Here is a 17,150-nt window from a genome sequence, read left to right on the forward strand (position 1 = left end):
GCTTCAAAAATGTCAGATGAAATCCCACCCCCAGTGTATGCCAAGAGTCATGGGTAGCAGATTTTGTGCCCATTTTCCAAACAGAGTGTCTGACTGATGGGACTCCGTTAGCCGCCAAGGAGGAAGTCTCTTGCATGGGGAAGACTGAAGAACCACCATCTCCAAGTAGAACCAGGAGTCAAAGAAAAGGCGGTGTAAATCCCAGAGCTCCTGAGCCTGGCCAGGCAGTGAGTCAAGCAGAAAAGGGAGCTTGTGAGTCTGTTAGGAAATACACTGTGCCACTAAGCCCCAGCATCCCCAGAGAAACCTTCTCTGGGGTTATCCCCTGCCTGTATCCCTCCCAATGCCTCCTACCCCTCTTCTTCTCCCTTCTTCCCCTCTGCTTCTCCTACTCCCCTCCCTCCCTCCCTCCCTCCCTCCCTCCCTCCCTCCCTCCTATCCTCTCTTTTCTTCCACATCATTTTTCCAAAGCCTCTCTTATATTGCTTTTCCTTTCTCTCTCTCTATATATATATTACTTTTCCTCTTGAAGGCAAATTTTTCTGTTTGCAGTTACAATGGGAACAAAAAGTAGATAGACATGATGTCAGACTTAAAACCTAAAATATGATAACCCCGAGAATGAGAGAGCCCGTAAATAAAAGAAATAGTAGGAAATGGCAGAGCGCATGGTCATGGTGGGGGCGCAGGAGGAAGGTTGGCTGTATGTCCCTCACTCACTAGGCCTGAGGTCTGCACAGAGCATAGGATAGCTGTTGCAGAAGCATTTGCTTTGGGTCAAGATAGCCTGTCAGTCCTCTCAAGGAGATGACTTCAGGCCCACCATAAAATCCAGGAGCCCACCTAAATGAGGGCGGTGTTGCCTGACTAAGAGGAGGCAGGAGCAGGGACTCTGCACACAGGAATGCGTTCAGAGGTGGTTACCACACCAAACCAAGACTCCAGAACGGAGAGATGACTGTTACATGAGTCCTCCTACCGTCTCCCCAGCTGGCGCAGTCAGTTCACCTAGCTACAGTTTCTGCTTACCTCTGCCCAGGCTTTCTGTTCCCAAGGGGTCAGGGGATGTGCCAGAGCATTAAACGCCCTTGCCATAAGGCAGCTTCAGAGAGAGTTTTTCATGGGAGCGGTGTCCCTTGAGCTGGAGTCTCAAGAAGGATCATCCGGACTCCCATCTCAGCAAGCCTTCCTTTGCATTATTCCTAGCGTTTGTGTTTGCAAGCCTCACGAGGATGAGGCCCTTGTTCTGTTGGGGTGGGGCAGCCTGCCGGCAGCTGACTAGTGGACCACACCACAACCGGCAAGTCTAGAGGTTGCTCTTTTGCCCTTCCTCAGCCATACCATGAAGTGTCGTCTTTTTTGTTGCGGCTCAGTTTGTTATGTTTATCTGGCTTGATGATGAAGGAGCTTTACGGTCTTGTTTACACTAGATTCTAAGTGGTCTTAAGTATTATATGAGAGATTTGAATAACTGGGGGGGGGGATGCTAGCTGCAGACTGAAGGCCAAGGAGTTTAGGGTGATGATGAATCACCGTGTCTTGGTAAAATCAGTAGAGGATTCCCTGGGGGACTTGGCTTCGGGCCATTAGCTAAGTGACCCTTTAATAGGTCATTGGCTTTCTAAACTGCTGTTTTCTTCATAAATATCCAAGAATTTCTGATGAAGACTAGTTTACTTTTAGCAATGAAGTCCTGAGGACAGAGCCATCCCCACATCTTTATTTACAAACAAATACGAATCCATCCATTATTAAATCTTCAGATCTGCAGCCCACATCCTTTTTTCATACTGTAATCACAGGGTTAAATTGATTTGTTAAATTGTGATTTATAGAGTATTTCACAAGAAATCTAGGCCCACTGATGGCAAGTTCATCTCATTCATCTCATTTTGGCTAAAATACCCAACTTAACTGTGGTGTATTGCGTGGTAGTTAATCATCAGAAAACGAGTTTTCTAGGTACCCTTAACAAGTAGGTGGAGAGCTTATGTTCAGTTTGAGTATTTCTCAAGCAGTTCTTCAAAATGATTTGTTTACTTTTGCTCTTAAAAAGCACAAGATAAAGCCAGGCGTTGGTGGTGCACGCCTTTAATCCCAGCACTCAGGAGGCAGAGGCAGGTGGATCTCAGTGAGTTTGAGGCCAGCCTGGTCTACAGAGAGAGTGCCAGGATAGGCTCCAAAGCTACACAGAGAAACCCTGTCTCAAAAAACTAAAAAAAAAAAGATAAGCCTGGTGTAGTGGCACATGCCTTTACTTCCAACAGTAGGAAAGGGAGAGGCAGACCAATCCTTGTTGAGTTCAAGGCCAGCCTGATTTACACAGAGTTCCAGGACAGTCAGGGCTACATAGTGAGACCTTGTCTCAAAACAAAAGGACAAGATACAGCAACTGTCCAAATGACAAATTTCTGTTGGGACTTGTTGCCAGGAGATCTGGTTGATCCTGCTGGGATCCATGTGCCCATTCTCATTGTCTTATAGAAATGGAAATCTGTCACTTGAGGTTTGGTTACACAGATTAAAGATGACATTTCCCACACTCTTGCAAGTGGGTGAGGACATGTGCCTAAGCCCTGGTCTATAAAGTTAGCAGAAGTAATTATGTAAAAAGTTTGAATCTTGCTACCTAAAGTTACTGTGTTTCCCTTCCCCATTTGCCACTCTGTTTAGAATGCTGTATGGACCAGGGCTACATAGTATTGGTTGAGAAGCAAAAAGGTAAAAGGAACCTAGGTTCCTAGCACTTTGTGGAATTCTTTCTCAAAGCATTTGTGAAGTTAGTTTTCAGTGTCAAGCCCCTAGCAAATACATACAACTTCCCATCTAGAGAAGTGTGAGTTTGTATATTTTAGTTCATTACAAATGATCTTGTCTTTTCATTCTGGCTAGATTTGTCTGTGGATGTCCTTTGGCAAATTTGAGAGTCACAAGCACTGAAGCTGGTGTACCGTTCACTGTAGCCGCAGCTGTGAGCTAGAAAGCCAGTTTGCCCTCGGTCTTGCTTTTCTTTAGGAGTGATGTGCCAGGAGGATATGGGTTGCTGTGCCATTTAGAAGAGTATCAGATGGGATGGGACCTCTCTTCAGTCCATCGAGCATGCCCTCCAACACCCAGCGCCAGCCCCTCTACAGGTGTTGGAGGGGCAGGCAGGCAGACAAGACCGTGAGCACGTGCCCCGGGAGGGAGGAAAATAGTTTCTAAGAGACAGTGTCTCCCGGCAGATGTGCTCCAGCAAGGGAGCCTCAAAGTCTGTTGCCACAGTCCTCCGTCAGCCCCACTGCAGACCAAACCCATGGGTGACTCTGGGCTGAAAGCCTTCCGGAATACCCCAGCATGAGCCCCAGTAAGTGCCCCGGTGAGAACCCTAAGTTCAGGAGGAGCTTGTCCAGTATGGAAGGACCAAGTGAGGAAGCGAGGAAGCATTAAAATAGGTCAGGGTGCTTGAGCTGTGCCTGGAGGATTCCGGACACTGCACCTCCTCTTGTTTGGTACCGAAGCTGCGATTCTTAAATTGTTGGTATGTTTTAAATGGGAAAGGATATTTTAAAAGACATATATTAACTGTGATGCATGAGAGGACTATTCACACACACACACACACACACACACACACACACACACACACACACACACACACACACACCCCAAAAGATAGCTTTGAGTCAGGAGCCTAGCCCTTTAATAGTTACAAAGAGATGAGGGGGAAAAGAAAGAGCATAACTTCCATGTAAGGGCTCCCATGAATATAAGTGCCCATTTAATAAATTATTTTTTGAAGTAGCTTTTCCATTTTGGTAGTTGAAGTTTGGAGTACTATAATTATCGTTTCTGGGAAAAAAATACACATCGCTGTGTTTTTGTTTTCGCTGCAGGTCAAGTTGTAGTTCAGGGTGGAAAGTCAACACATCCCTTTGCTCAGCTGCAGCCCACATACTTGTAGCCTCCGGTGCCCTCTCGGCGGTCGCTGTGGGCCAATGTGTGCTCGCTGGGTACGCAGAGCACACAAAGACGCCATAGAAGCGTGGGGCCTGTTCAGGGGCCTGCCCCAAGTGCCAGTCTGGCTAGGATGTGTGTGTGCGGGAGCTGAAGAACAGTCCAGAAGGGTTGGGAAAACCTTCAGAGAGAGAGTCAGGAAGCGGAAGTGAGGCTGCGACCGGAGGCCTGGGACGCCCGCGTCAGGGTATAAATGCCAGCCTTTCTTTGTTGCTGGAGACGCCTGGTGTCATCATATGCCCACTCATCAATCTAACATTTTTGTAAGCAGGGGCGCCCCAGCATACCTAGAATGGAGAAGTAGCCTGTGGAGAAACCCTCACTCCATAGATGGAGTTGTACACTGTTCCCTCAAATTGGTCATTTTTAAAGGAGTGGATAAAACAGGAGCGTTTGGCTTGCTAAGATGATTAGAACATTCTATGCTATATGTATGTATATAGAGAACATTCTATGTCCCTACAGTGGGATTTGTGCTTCATAATCCACCTTAACATTGTCACCAGTAGTAACTTCAGTGGTCGTGGCCGTCTTCTGAGATAACTTACTAGGCATTATGTTTAAAACAACTAAGAAAAAGGCACTAGGACTCTAAACAGTGGTCCTCAACCTTCTTAATGCTGTGACCCTTTAGTACAGTTCCTCACGGTGTGGTGACCCCCAACCATTACTTCTGTTACTACTTCATAGCTGTAATTTTGCCACTCTTATGAATTGCAATGTAAACATCTGTGTTTTCTGATAGTCTTTAGGGATCACCTATGAAAGGGTCATTGGGCTGCCTGTAGGGGTCACGACCCACAGGTTGAGAACCACTGCTCTGGAACTTGTATATAGATGCTGTGCTCTATGTAATAGCAAGTAGTATACATTCTGCTACTCTTCAAGCTAGTCTTGTCGAGTACTGTTTCCCATCTTACCACGTGCTGAAAGCTCTATGAAATGTGTAATTTACATAGGTAGCAGGGGCGAGTGGTGAGTGGTGTGTGTGCGTGCGTGCGTGCGTGTATGTGTGTGTGTGTGTGTGTGTGTGTAGGGGGTGCGTGTGTGCATGCATCCATGCATGTGTGCATTTGTGCACGTGCCTAGACTGTTCTAGTAGGTAATGGCAGTACCACCACGGAGCAGCTGACTGTTTTGCACAGAGACGCACCAGGCACATGGCTCCTCTGCACAGCCTCCTTTATCTTGCTGATAACAACCCTAAGGAAACTCCAACCCAAGATTTGAACCTGGTTCTTGTTTCTTAAGCCTTTGTGGCTTTACTGACTCCTATATATAAATGGACTAAAGCAGCTAAAAATAGACTCTGTTCGGTGTCAACTAAATGGCTCAAACAAGCAGATTATCTCCCGAGAGGTGGAAGTTAAAAAGAGAAGGAGGCAGAAAAAAAAATGGCCAAAATATTTTTCCAGGCATCTATTTATACTTTTAGCCACATGTCTGTGTCCAGCAAGTGTGAAGCTTCGTGAGAACTACCAGTTGACCAGTTAAGCAGCCTGCTGCCCCATACTTCCTGCTGCTGCTGTCAGCGGGAACAGAATAGCAGCAGCGTGTTCTGTGCCCCCCACCTTCCCCGAGTTCCTGCTGCTTGAGCCCCCCCCCCTTAAGTGTTCGCTTAAATGGTGTCATTGGACACCTCTGAAGGTCTCATATCCCCCACAACATAGTCTTTAAAGAACTTCCCAAGACCTTTGAAAAGTCCACGTATCACCTATGAGACCCAGGAACTCGTTGGCCATATTACTGATAGTACCTTCACTTTGATGTTTGTGTTTCCACGTTTTCGCTTGTCTTACTGAAACTTCAGAGCATTGACACGCTGTCATTTTCAAGGGATGTGGTTGGCTGTCCCTTTCATTCAGTAAGCATGTGTGGGTCTTCTTGAGTGAGCCGAGGCCAAGGGCTTTGGGACCCGACTGAGTAGGAAATGCTCCTAGAAGCTGGCTGGAGGGTGTTGGCAACACCCACAAGTGCAGGCCCTGCATTCCACAGCTCAGGAAAACCAGACCCTCCCCTCTCTTATGGTTAAGGCCTCTCGTGGTTAAGGCCTGGCGTTTTGTCGTGCTCCTGTCAAAGCAGTGTCATCATTGTACCAAAGAGCTGAGTTCCGGCATGCAGTCCTTGGGGCCTCTACAGGAGGCAACTGAATGCTCAAAACTAAGCATTTGTGTGTGCTGTAGTGGATGCCGCCTCTTTGTCTCTAGTGCTTACACCTCCTTGACATTTTCAGGCTGTGAGGGTTAGTGTTTTTAAGACACTGCTGAACCGACTGTGAATTTAGTTCATTTAGACTTTCCTCAGCAGTCATGTGTGCATATCCTAATAATTACGATTCCTTTGTGGGGGTGAGGCAGGAATAACATGACAGACAGGGATGAGGTCTTTACTGAAGGTGGCTTTACCAGGTAAAATTAACCATTTTAAAACCAACATTTGGTTCTGTGTGCCTTTATGCTAACCTATCTTTAGGCCTTATCACATTGCCAGAGGGTTTTTTTTTTTTTAAGAAAAAAAAAAACCAAACAGATTGTAACACTTTGGAATTCATTATGGCACATGAATATGTAATTATAATTGTTTGAATGGTAAATCTGGCTGGCAGTAAATTGAATATATTTTCTTGGTATGAATTAACAGATGATGCAATACAGTTTCTCCGGACTCAGCATTCCCCTGCCACATGCAAACTGTGTTTAAAATTAAGTAGAATACACACTATTCACTCTGGGTCTGCCTCTTCCCTGTAACCCCAGCCTTCTGCCCAGGCCAAAAGGTGACCTCAGGTAATTCTCATCTCTTCAAAGAAGATTCTAGAGAAGGCTGGTTGGGTCATATTTACTAAGAGCTAAGGCAGCTTTGAGTTTCCTGAGATCATGGAACAAGGGTGTGCATAGGTGTGCTGACCGCACCCATGACCGCACATTTTCATTTTCTGGGGAGTCTTGGGAAAGTTTGCGTTGCTGGGGTAGGACGCTTGCACTCTGAGCTTTCGGGTTTGTTTCCCAGGCGATTCTGATAGAAGGCAAGGGGTGAATGACTACTCTAGTGAACCCTTGTAGGGTTTTTGAGACACAGATTCCTTGGCCTCATTCCCAGAGTTTCTGATTCTTTACATCAGAAGTGGACCTTCGGATTTTCATTTCTGGAAAACGCCTAGGAGATGCTGTTGATGTTGACCCTGGGAGGGGGGTGTCACTGAAAAGCACCACACCGGGTCAGCCCCTCGCAAACTTCACCGTGTCCTGCTGCTGAAGTATAGCTGGAGGTTCCGTGCCGTGCCCTGCTCTCCGTTAACACATTTCCAGCAAACTCAGCTTCAAAGCAGTGTTGCCGCTGCTGACTCGCAATGAGGGAAGCAAATCTGTGAGCTCTAGCAGGTCAGCAATACACTGGGTTAGGAAAGCTTTGTGGTCCAGTGGCCCCTAGACGTGTCTGGAAATGCAATATGCAGACTGGAGCTCTGAGCTGGCCTCGCTAGACAGATCGGTTGGCCCTTTAGTGCCCATGGTTTGCCTTGAGTGTTTGAAGGCGCCCTTGGTCAAACTCTATATCCATAGTGAATGCCCTTGTAATGATTTTCAGTTTGCGGAAGGAGTCAGGGTTGTTTCTTAACCTGAAGAACACAATGGGATCACCTGGGAGCTGCTGAAGTAAATACACAGGCCCCGCCTCCTTCCGAGCATTCAGATCTAGTTGGTGTGAGGTGGTTTCCAGACAGCGGTGTTTTTAAAAGATTCGTGAGTGATCTTAATGCACAGCCAGAGTTTAGAAGCACTGAATTAAAATACTGCATACTGTAGTTGTGTAGGTCCTTTACTGTTTTCTTCTCTGTGTTCAGGCTGAGTTATGTTGCACTGTGATACAGGGGAATTTTATTAGGCAATTGAAAACACTTTAATTTGGCATCTTTAATAAACCAGCGAGGGAAGGCCCTATGTAGGTTCTGCTGCTGTTAAAACCCAACTTCAGAGTCAAAGAGAGAACTGGGAAAGTACCGTGGGCGTTTCTGAAGGAGCTGAAATATGAAATATTTCTGGGACTGTGTCAACAAAAGCCTAATTTCCCCCCCTTGGGGTTATGATTGTGTAGAGCAAGTCTTCACAGCAAAGCCTGCCAAAAAAGGTTATGATAAAATCATGGAATGTGAATGAAAAGAATTCACCAGTGGAACTTTTAAAGGAGTCAGCCTCTAAACTTTGAAACAGAGGGATGACATATGTATTGCTTTTGCTATAGAAGTTTTTGGGACAGAATAACACTGCACACAGGGAAATGCTATGCCCGGTGCTGTCTCTGTGGCTAAGAGCAAAGGAAACAGGACAGGTGACAGTCCGCCAATGAGCACTCATCAAAAGCCATGCCTTCCTGACCGTTGCAAAGTCTTGTTAGACTGGGCATTTGAGCAAAACCATTGCCATGGACTAGACGCACAAGTCCTAGACAAGCCAAATCCAGAACTTTTGCTTTGGGCTTTATGGACTAACTGTGGACTTTGGCAGCTCAGCCACTCACCGTGTGTCCTCAGCCAAGTGTCTTAGCCTCCCTGGGTCTGTCTTGTCATCTGTTGTAGAGATGAAAATGTAATCTCTTTTTCATCGAAAAGCGCGTGGGGGTGGGGTGGGCTTGGAATATGTGCTGCCAGACCTCACTTTCAGGGGGGCTTCAATTACAAGAGATACCCTCCCACACACACCTCTTTAGCATGGCTATGGCAACTGAATCCTTTATATGAAATGTTATCCCTTAAAATGCTTGCCTTGTGAGTTTCTATTGATATTTTATTTATTTATTTATTTATTTATTTATTTATTTGGTTTTTAGGAGACAGGGTTTCTCTGTATTGTTTTGGAGGCTATCGGTCCAGCCCGGCCTCGAACTCACAGAGATCCGCCTGCCTCTGCCTCCCGAGCGCTGGGATTAAAGGCGTGTGCCACCACCGCCCGGCTCTATTGATATTTTCTACATGTTAATTATTGCTGGAACATTCTTGCCTGCTATTTGCATTCATATGCCTCACTCAGTTCCTACCAAGTGTTTCCTAGTAACTGGTCTAGAACTCACTGTGTAGACCAGGCTGGCCTAGAACTTACCAACCTGAATGTGTCCGTCTCCTGAGTGCTAGGATTATAGACATGTGCCTCCATGCCCTGCTTTCTCTTTCTCTGCTACACAGAGGGACTCTGCTGGCTAATGCAGTTCCTTGATACCATTGATTATACTTCAGAGCCCTTATCGCCGCCTGGCACTATGCTGAGAAGCCATTTGTTTGAATACCTCTCTCCTCCAGAGCTATAAATCCAAGAAAGCGAGGACTTTGCTCCTTTCCTGCTCAAGTCATTCAGTTAATGTTTGTCAACTGCATGAGTGAAAGACAGACACAGAGGACTTGGTAGACCAGTCTGCTATCACAGGATTTATCCCCAGGTTCTATCAAGTGGCTGAGGGCCCCTATGACACCCAAGGTCAATGCCACAGCTGTTCCCAGTCCTCAGAGGATAAGTGACAACACAGTGAGATCCGGGCAAACAAGTACAGTAGGCGCTTAGCTGCTTGACTTCACACTCTGTGTTCTTATTCAAGTCTGTGGTATCAAACTGAATCCAAGTCTGGGGTCCTTTGAGTTATCTTAGAAGTATCTAGAACTCCCAGAGATGTCTCAGAGTCCTGTATTAACTGTATTTTGGGTCCTGTGTACCTGTATTATGGGTTTATTATGAACAGGCAGAGGGAATCAGGTCTGCTGTTGGGGGAGGACCCAGCAACATTGACTGTGCAGTTGACTCTCCAAGAATCAAATTGAAATTTCAGTAGTCCACTTTTCTGGTTTTCTAGTAACTAGTGTGCAGCATTCTGCTGCTGTCTGAAGTGACCATGTCAAGAGATTTTGAAGTAGAAGGAAGACTTCAATACCAGATGTGTGGAACTCAACAAAATACCCAGGAATGACAAGAACCTGGCTGTGTGTCTTTACCTCTCTCTTTTAAAATCTCATTTTCCCCCTCTTCCCATCTAGTAGCTGTTCATTTGTCTTAAACTTAGGTTTAATAAGAAAACTGAAACACATTTGCTAACTTTCGAGTTGTTGTTTTACTTTCTCTGTTAGTATATGGTCCTGGAAAAGGCTTAGAAATAGCCACTATCTAGTCATGGAAGTTCAAGTGGCTGGGTTTGATTAAAACTTTGCATATTATTATTATGACATCATTTTATACTAGGTAACCATATCAGTCCTCAAAGGAAGACTACTAATATGGTGAAACTAATTTGTTTTTCACTAATGACTTCAGTTGTGAGTCACATTGTCACTTTAGTCTTTCTATATCCAGAGCAGTTTTTTTTTTTAATATAAGATGCCAGTTGAAACATTACCAGGGCAACCAGACATAAAGCTTGCTAATTAGTTTAAGTATTATATATAGATTTGTTAGGTGCCATTTGGAAAGAGTATAAAAGAACTTCTTTTCAAACAGATAAACTTTTAAACTTCAAATATAAGGCCTTTTTCATTTATGGAAAATTTATGATGTGGCAATAGTTTCCTTATTTATTTTCTGTGTGGTGAAATGAGCAAGAGAGATGTAGAAGTATAAATAAAGATTTCCAGGAGAACTTACGTGTTTGAAGCAGGCTAAAAAAGAAGGGCCCAGAACAACAGTTGCTGGAGCCATGGTAACACATCGAGTTAAGTGTGTGCTGGGTGCTGAGTACACAAATGTACGAGGTAATCTGTTGAAAGGTGGGAAATAAAGCAGCTATTAACAGTTATAAGACAAGAAAATGTCTGTGGGCTTCACAAATCTCAATTCTTTGAAAGCGTTAATTTCACAGTTCACCAGCTCAGTGTAAGCCTTAAAATGTGGCTGGAGAGATGGCTCAGCCATTAAAGGTAGGCCCACAACCAAAACATAAGACTTGAAATGTATGCCTGCTGTCATCACATTAGCAGCCCAGCTTTGAAGAGTGGTGGTAAACAGTGTGAGGTGTGAGAAGTTATGACTCCTGGGAGAGTTTGCAGAAATCAGACCAAAAAAGTACAAGATACAGCTGATGGGAGGTTTCAGAATTAAGAAGGTTGATTGTGTTCAATAAATAGTCTGTGTTTCAAATACTCACGTTTACTTTCAAATACTCATGTTTTCAAAAATGGCCATATATGATGACTAAATATATATGACACATGTGTTGACACCTATGTGCAGAACCATAAAATCTCAAGAAATTAACAAAAACATAAAATTATACTCTATGCATTATGAGTATCAAATCAGTCTATGGAAACAAAAGGAAAGCTCCCTGCCCCTCCCCCCAACTTAGCTCTACAGACATTTTATAACAATCATCTGAAAAAACTTCAAAAGAAGAAATGAATGTTGGGTTATAGATTATTTCAAAACAGATCACATTGAGAGGAATGCATAGGAAACCTAAAACATGACCAGAGAAGTATCTGGCTACAATGTTGAAGTCATATTTTTATGTTTGTAAGAAAGACAAGAGGAATAGAAGTGAATGTGGTTTTCTGCTAAGATTCTTCAGGAACACTGACAGGAATCTGAAAGACTAAAAGGTCACCAATCGTAAAGGAATTGATGGGTACACAAAGCAAGCCTTGTCAGTAGAACTTGGTGGGAAATTGGGGTTTCAAATGAATTCTACATCATCTGCTGAAATACAACTTAGGAAAGATGCGTGGATACCTGAATAATAACAAAGGAATCTGTCTCCTTTAAGGTAGTTTTATGGGAAAGTTATATGTAAACATCAAAGAATAGTTAACTTTGTGGTTATAGAATTAGTTTTGCAGTAGTTGGGCGTGTTGGCACACACACCTGTAATCCTAGGATTTGGAAGGTAAAGGCAGGCCGATCTCTTGAGTTCAAGGCCAGCCTGGTGTATATAGTAAGTTCCAGGCATTTGGGGCTATACAGAGAAACCCTGTCTCAAAACAAAAAGCCTTTTGAAGCAGTGGAAGAGATAGAATACAAAAGTCCTCATTGAAAGAGCCCATGTAACTATATCCACGGCTGAAAAGGCCGGTACTTGCAGGAGAAGGGACAGGAGAGTAAGAGTAGGTATGGGAGGAGATGAACTCTAGTAACTACTGTACTCAAATTCTAAGTTTGAAATCTTAAGCTGTTAGGAAGCCTCAGTCAACAGAACCATTTAAAATAGGGTGTTCTCTAAGGACCTGAAGGATGCTTTAGCATCTAACAGCTGGTTGTATCAGTTATGGGAATGCTAGTATGATGGTTCTGAGAAAAGTTGAAATAGTGTACGCTAAGATTAAACCTTAATTCTTTCTCAACATTCTTGGACACTTCCAATTTTAAAATCCTGATTTGCTTATGTCCCCTTATGGCTAGCACTGTCTACACAGCCTGCCCTGTCCAACAAGTGTTGCAAAAGTGCCTGCAGTTGTCATGCAGCACACACTTTAAGAAGGGACAGTGTTGAGAATGTTAAGGAGGAACTAACTAGCAAGAGCTGACAAGTTGGGTTTGAACAGAAAACACTGAAGAATATGTTTGAAAAGCCTTAACTAGATATGCCAGATCTTCCGAGAGAATACATCTTATATTTATAAGAGATGCAAGGCTGGGGCTAAGGCTCAGTTGGAGGAGTATTTAACACAGCTCACAGCAAGTCCTAGGCCGGGTCCCCCAGAATCTCATAAAACCAAGCCCAGTGGTGCATACTTGGGAGGAAGAAACAAGAAGATCCTAAGTTCAAGGTCTTCCTCAGCTACATGGCTGGTTTGGGGAAGTCTGAGCTACACAAGACCCTGTCTCAAAGAAGCAAATGGACCGGTTATAATAGACAAGCAAATGGAGTAATTCGGTGCTATTTGTGGGTAGAACTCAGGCTTTTTTTTTTTTATTATAAATCAGTGTTAGCATTTTCCAGTTTGCTGGGTGCTCTTTACAAAGGCCAAGTTGATCCCCATCTCCAAGATGAACCTTCTCTTTCTCAGCTCTGTGAGGATCCCCATACTGATGGCGGGGGGTGTCTCAATGGAGATGCCTCATTGTTGACTCGTCTTTCCTATGCAAGGTGGTTCTTAGGGATTATAGTATGAGAGGAGGTGGCTAGGTGCCTTGTGTGGCCCAGACATGTGGCTGTGGGCTCCATGGTTCCCAGGAGAGGAGAGAGCTCAGCTGTGGGGGTCTAACAGAAGCCTCAACTCTAGTCAGGAAAGAAGTTGAGCCCAACTCAGGAGGAAAGAAGGGTAAGGCTGAAGCCGAACACCGCTAGCGCCAGGGAATCCTAAGACAGGGGCCACGTCATACCAGAGGCTCAGGAACCAGATGGACCAGGGTCAGCTCATCCCAGCCTGTTCACGAGCCGTGTGATCCTTTACAGTTAGCTTGACCTGGCTGAACCTTGATTTTGTTACCTGTAAAATGGAGCAAACGATAACTAGAGAATTCTTGGGATGTCAGAGATTGTGTGTGTATGTGTGTGCGCGTGCGAGAGAGAGAGAGAGAGAGAGAGAGAGAGAGAGAGAGAGAGAGAGAGAGAGAGAGAGAGAGAGAGAGAGAGAGAGACTGAAGTTTGCTCTTTGGCCAGAGGCCATTTTCCCTTTCCACTCTGCTTTAAACTTATTGGCTGTTGGTTTGATGGCAGCTGCTGGAAGAGAGGGCGAGGCTTGCACTTGACTGTTGCCCCTGACTGAAGCTGAGGTGTGTTGAAGTAGCGTTCTGTCCAATAGGAAAAGTAGGGCACAGCCGTAAGTGACAGAAAACAAGTCACATGACCTCTAACAACAAAGTTATCTCCATGTCCAACACAGTAAACAGTGCATGGATTTGGCTTCCTTCTTTATTCTCTCCAGATACCTTCTCCATCTCTTACTCCACCATGGTGTCCCCTGTCACATTCCCAAAGCCTTACTATTGGAAGAGCAGACCCTCCGCAGTCGAGACTCTGTTTCCCCTCTTGGAAGGCTCTTCTGGGTATCTCTGTAGCTCACATCTCATTCCGTGTTGGTTCTCGTAACTGCCGCTCCTTCTACACGCTCTTAGTTCCCTTACTCGGTTCTGCCCCCAGAGCACTTACCACCCTTTGCTACTGTTCATAATAGCGGTTTCTGTCACCCTTTACTGCCTTGTAGACCATATGAGAGCAAGGATCAATCTTAATCTTTCCCTCTCCCTCCCCTCTCTCTCCTCATATGTCCCAAACTGCTAAATCAATGGCACTCAGTAAATATTTCTGAATGCCTTTTCTAGGACTCTAGGCACGGGTGGTCTCCTCCTGTGTGGTTTAGTTAGACAAGGAAGGTGGCCAGTGGAAGTGAGAGGTGAGGTGGCCAGGTTGGAAAATGACCAGAGGAAGAGCCAGACACCTGCCTGTGATCCCAGCACTGGAGAAGTGGAGTGTATCAGGAATTCCATGGCCTCCCCTGCTACCCAAGACCTTTGGGAGAGAGAGGAAGAAACCGGCGTGGTTTGGGAATTACAGTTTTTATCCAGAACTGAGTGACATGAAGGTGGTGTGCTTAGAGTCTTGCTTTTTCACTAATTAGGCAGATTCCTTGAGTTTTCTGCCTCAGGTTTTTGTTGTTGTTGTTTGGTATGCGTAGGCAGCAGCGCGCGCGCGCACACACACACACACACATACACACACAAAATTTTGGAACCTTTAGACTCTAATCCTGTTCTGTGATTCTCTCTCTAGATTTTAACAAAGTCAGTTAGAGGTTAAGGAAGTGTATGCGCCAATGCCATATGGCATTGCTTCACTAACATCTTGTCAAACCCTGGCCCTCTTCGAAGGCTACAAGCTTCAGTAGTGTCATTTTAGATTATTTCAGTCTCTTCCTCGAGGCCTTGGGTCACTTAAAAACTTAAACCAAGAAAACGGCCCAAGGACTGAGGCTCAACAAGCTAGGGCCCTGCTGATCAGTCCTCCACTTGTTGGGTAATGCCCACTGTTACTTTTCCACCTCTGAAATCGAGGTGCCTCCCTGGGCCAGCAGACTACACTGGAAGGGAAAAGGGTACATGCGTGAGTGTCGGCGGAAACATGCCGTGCAGGAGAGTCACAGGGGGACTTGGCTTATGGTCTCGTTCAGCTGCCATATCAGAGTTGCCTGTCTTAATCAGCTCCCTCACCCAAGCTCATCCGGAGGGATTGTTCTTCATGCCCATTTTTGCTCACGTTGTCTTCAGTTCCTGGAGAAGCCAGGTCTTAATGTGTCTCTGTTTTGGTTTTTAACATATGCTACTATCAAAAAAGAAGCCTCAATGCCCTTGGGTTCACAGTTAGTCTAGAACCGAGTCTGAGATACTTGAGGTCTTCCCTCTGCATCCCCTTGAGCTTTGTGGTAGGTGTAAGCTGTTCACTGTGAGAGAGATGGGACTTCAGGCCTGCATTTTGGTGTCATGGGCAGCTCTTGGGAGAGATGTCCCGTGGTTGGCTACAACGAGTCAAGGTTTTCAGCAGACTTCTTTCTCTACCCTGCTCTTTGGGTAGTAACTCAACGTGGGACGATCTGTTCTTCCCACAGGAGTGCCCCACACTGCCCTGGGCATAAGCTAAATTCTTTCTCTCCCATTTAGAAGAGAAGCCAGATTGCTCCAAGGCTCGCTGTGAAGTCCAGTTCTCTCCACGTTGCCCTGAAGATTCCGTTCTGATCGAGGGCTATGCTCCTCCTGGGGAGTGTTGTCCCTTACCCAGCCGCTGCGTGTGTGACCCTGCGGGCTGTCTGCGCAAAGTCTGCCAGCCGGGATACCTGAACATTCTAGTGTCAAAAGCCTCAGGGAAGCCGGGAGAGTGCTGTGACCTCTATGAGTGCAAACCAGGTATGCACGAGCTGGCTGGGCAGCATCGCCCCTTAGCATCAGAGGACAACAGGTCCCTCCTCCAGGGCTATCCAGGCCTTGTCCACCCCCACCAAAATGAGCGTTCTTGGGGCTAGTGTCTTCACGTCAGGACTTTAATCGGAGAACCAGAGGGATGGTTTCCCGGTGCATAAGCGCCATCACGGAGTGAGCCAGCCCTCTCTTTCATCTTTATTTCCTGTTTGATGACACCGTTGGGGGAAGAGTGTGGTACTACAGTTACCTGCTTCATTCCCTGAGAGACCATCGAGGCCTCACTTGCAGATGCATCTGTCACTTGGAAGTTTTACGTTGAGAAGCAGTCATATGTAAAACAGAGCTACTTTGGGATAAGTACATCCATCCGAATGGCAGATGTTTTAGAAGGAAGCAGCCCCCGTTTTCTCCCGTGACAGCCCCTCCCCATCTGCCTTGACTTCGAAGCATGCCTGTGTCATTTGACTGTTTACACAACTTCTTTGCCAGTACTGGAATTCCTGTCATGTCTCAACTGTTTCTCGCTTTATAGTTTACCTCACAGCCTTGCTCTTGTGCCAGAATTTCTAGGTCTCTCACTAAAATCTAGGTTGTAGTGGTTGCTTCCTTGCAAGTTTCTAATGACTGATCAGTTTTTTTAAACTTTTTTCCTTTTGGTTGTACTGTTAGGTAAATGCTTCAGTCAAAGAAATCCCTTGCCTGTCTCTTGAACTGCTGTGCCAGAAACACCCCTTGCTGCCCCCACACCATCCACATAACTACATGGTCTCACTCTGTTCTCGTCCTAACTCTTGTCCTCTGTCTGAGACGTACAGTGTGGTTTAGCCTTGACTGAAGGGAAAATACTAGAAGGGTCCTCTGGGTTTCGGGGAAGCAAGGAATCTTTGGACGTTTGTCGAGAGTCATTATTTCATTTGGGGATTCAAAATGCAAGTAGCTGTCGCAGTAAACGGTGCTTCTCTGTTTGCCCCTTTCAGTTTTCAGCGTGGACTGCAGCACCGTGGAGTGCCCCCCTGTCCAGCAGGCCGTGTGCCCCCTGGACAGCTACGAAACTCAAGTGCGGCTCACTGCGGACGGCTGCTGTACCCTGCCGGCAAGGTTGGTTCATCACGGGCTCCAGTTCCCTTCCTGTTGTATTTGCTCACACCATCCCCGGGACGGTTTCTCAGGCCTGTAGCTCATTTTCCCTTGGGAAACCCAATCCTTGCCCGTTTCTCTGGAGAAACCGCTGGGCTGTTACTGTTACTTGCTATTTACATATGTCTTTCCTCACATCAAAGCCAGGTGTCATCAGGTTAAGCCATTAGTCTTAAGGATTAAGACTCTTCCTGA

General features: G+C 45.6%; 1 protein-coding gene across 4 annotated transcripts in view; it reads left to right on the forward strand.

Annotated features, from left to right (window-relative positions):
- Positions 1-17,150, forward strand: part of Crim1 (cysteine rich transmembrane BMP regulator 1) — a 176,389-nt gene that overhangs the window by 64,020 nt on the left and 95,219 nt on the right. For 3 of the 4 annotated variants that reach the window (XM_021229282.2, XM_040730763.1, XM_005073594.4), the window contains exons 3-4: positions 15,561-15,803; positions 16,796-16,916. In XM_021229282.2, the coding sequence (XP_021084941.1) occupies positions 15,561-15,803; positions 16,796-16,916 (364 nt within the window). The remainder of the gene's footprint in view (positions 1-15,560; positions 15,804-16,795; positions 16,917-17,150) is intronic. The other variant, XM_040730762.1, reaches the window with a different exon arrangement.

Source organism: Mesocricetus auratus, unplaced genomic scaffold, assembly GCF_017639785.1.
Source record: "Mesocricetus auratus isolate SY011 unplaced genomic scaffold, BCM_Maur_2.0 Super-Scaffold_100024, whole genome shotgun sequence".
Lineage (NCBI taxonomy): Eukaryota > Metazoa > Chordata > Mammalia > Rodentia > Cricetidae > Mesocricetus > Mesocricetus auratus.